General features: G+C 32.4%; 1 protein-coding gene across 1 annotated transcript in view; it reads left to right on the top strand.

The window, feature by feature from the left end:
* LOC119594578 (xylosyltransferase oxt-like) overlaps window positions 1-1,507 on the top strand; it is a gene marked incomplete at its 3' end in the record, with an annotated part of 30,183 nt that overhangs the window by 11,388 nt on the left and 17,288 nt on the right. The window contains 1 exon segment of the mRNA XM_037943615.1: window positions 161-215. Coding sequence (XP_037799543.1) covers window positions 161-215 — 55 coding nt within the window.

Below are 1,507 nucleotides of genomic sequence, written 5' to 3' on the forward strand. Positions count from 1 at the left end.
GTAGGTAAGTAATCTGTGTAGTCTATTAAATGCATTGACTAATACAGCAGATGTTGATTATGTTAATTAGGTGGATCTAGATGTAATACCTTGTTGATTAAAAAATTACCAAAGCAGAAGCATAGATAAAACTGGAATTATGCTTCAATTTTTTTTCCAGATACAAGCTGGCAGTTTCTATCCACGGCGATTGCAGAGTTACTGTCCATCAAATGGTTAGTGTTATTTAACTTTGAATTTTTTTGTCAAGAAGTGGAGATACATGTTGATTTAGGATGAGATATATCAGGGGTAGACAATGCCTTATGCTTTGCTTTTGTTTCAGGTAAATGGTTTAGTTTATTAGCATATGATGAGAAATTTTGATTTTACTCTTATTAGCTAGGTATGCAGATAGCTCACTTCAAAGCAGTTGTGAATACTGAATAAAAGTGTTCATTCACAGATATGTATCCAGGCTATTTTTCATTAGGTTAGGTTAGGCTAGATAGATATACAGGTTATTTCATAGCTCACTTTAAATACCATGCTTGTGTTCATTATTTTCCACTAGGGTATTAGCATTAGGTTGGAGTTTCTTTTTGTCATTGATTCCTTTCAGCAAGAATCTCTTATTGTCTTGTTGAGTAGGTGTTAATTCATATGACTTTGCCCTGAATAGTAAATCAGTGTAAAGGTATATGCATAGTGTGTAGTTGCATTTGTGGAGAAAATTGAAAAAATACAATTTCCCAGAATAATCATTATAAGTATAAATGCAGTTATGAATTTTCAAAATATGTATATATATTTTCTTTAATCAGTATTTGGACACATGCAATTACAGCTGCATTATTTGTTTGTTATTATTTTTTTATGTTAACATTCCATAGACTTAGTCCATAGTTTATATGAAATTCTGTATATACGATGGCCTATGTGAATTATGCTTATTAGTGTGCAGTGTCAAGTGTCAAGCTCTCTTTATTTTATGGCTGCTCTAACCCTGCTAGAGCATTTTTAATGTATATCTCTCTTATGTTTGCCACAGTGATGATACACTCAAAATGAGATTGAACATTGAAAATGTAGTTCTGCATTGTGCCAGAGACATCAAGGCATGACATGTTCTGTAGCCTTAAAGGATGTGCACCTTACATGTAGGTATGTTTGGGTGAGAACAGAGGGCAAAGTACCATAATTTCATCCTGGATTCCAGAAAATGATTAAACTTCTGTATGTAGATTTTGATCAGTAGAGTTAAAATATACCACTCACTTTTTGTGTAGATAATGCAGTAGATAAAAGTGATTGTTCCTGGTCCTAATATGCCATATCTATGTCATGTCCTAAGATTGCACATCCTTTATGGGTTAACTTGTGGTAACTTAGAGTACAGAATTGGAGATTTGTGGTTTATTATCAAGAGCTTGATATTCAGATGTAATGTAATTTTTCTGTTACTCTTTCAAGACCATTTTTTTAATGAGTTTTCTCGGGTATATTTTACAAACAAGATATTTTAAAG

The sequence above is a fragment of the Penaeus monodon genome, chromosome 34 (assembly GCF_015228065.2).
Source record: "Penaeus monodon isolate SGIC_2016 chromosome 34, NSTDA_Pmon_1, whole genome shotgun sequence".
Classification (NCBI taxonomy): Eukaryota; Metazoa; Arthropoda; class Malacostraca; order Decapoda; family Penaeidae; genus Penaeus; species Penaeus monodon.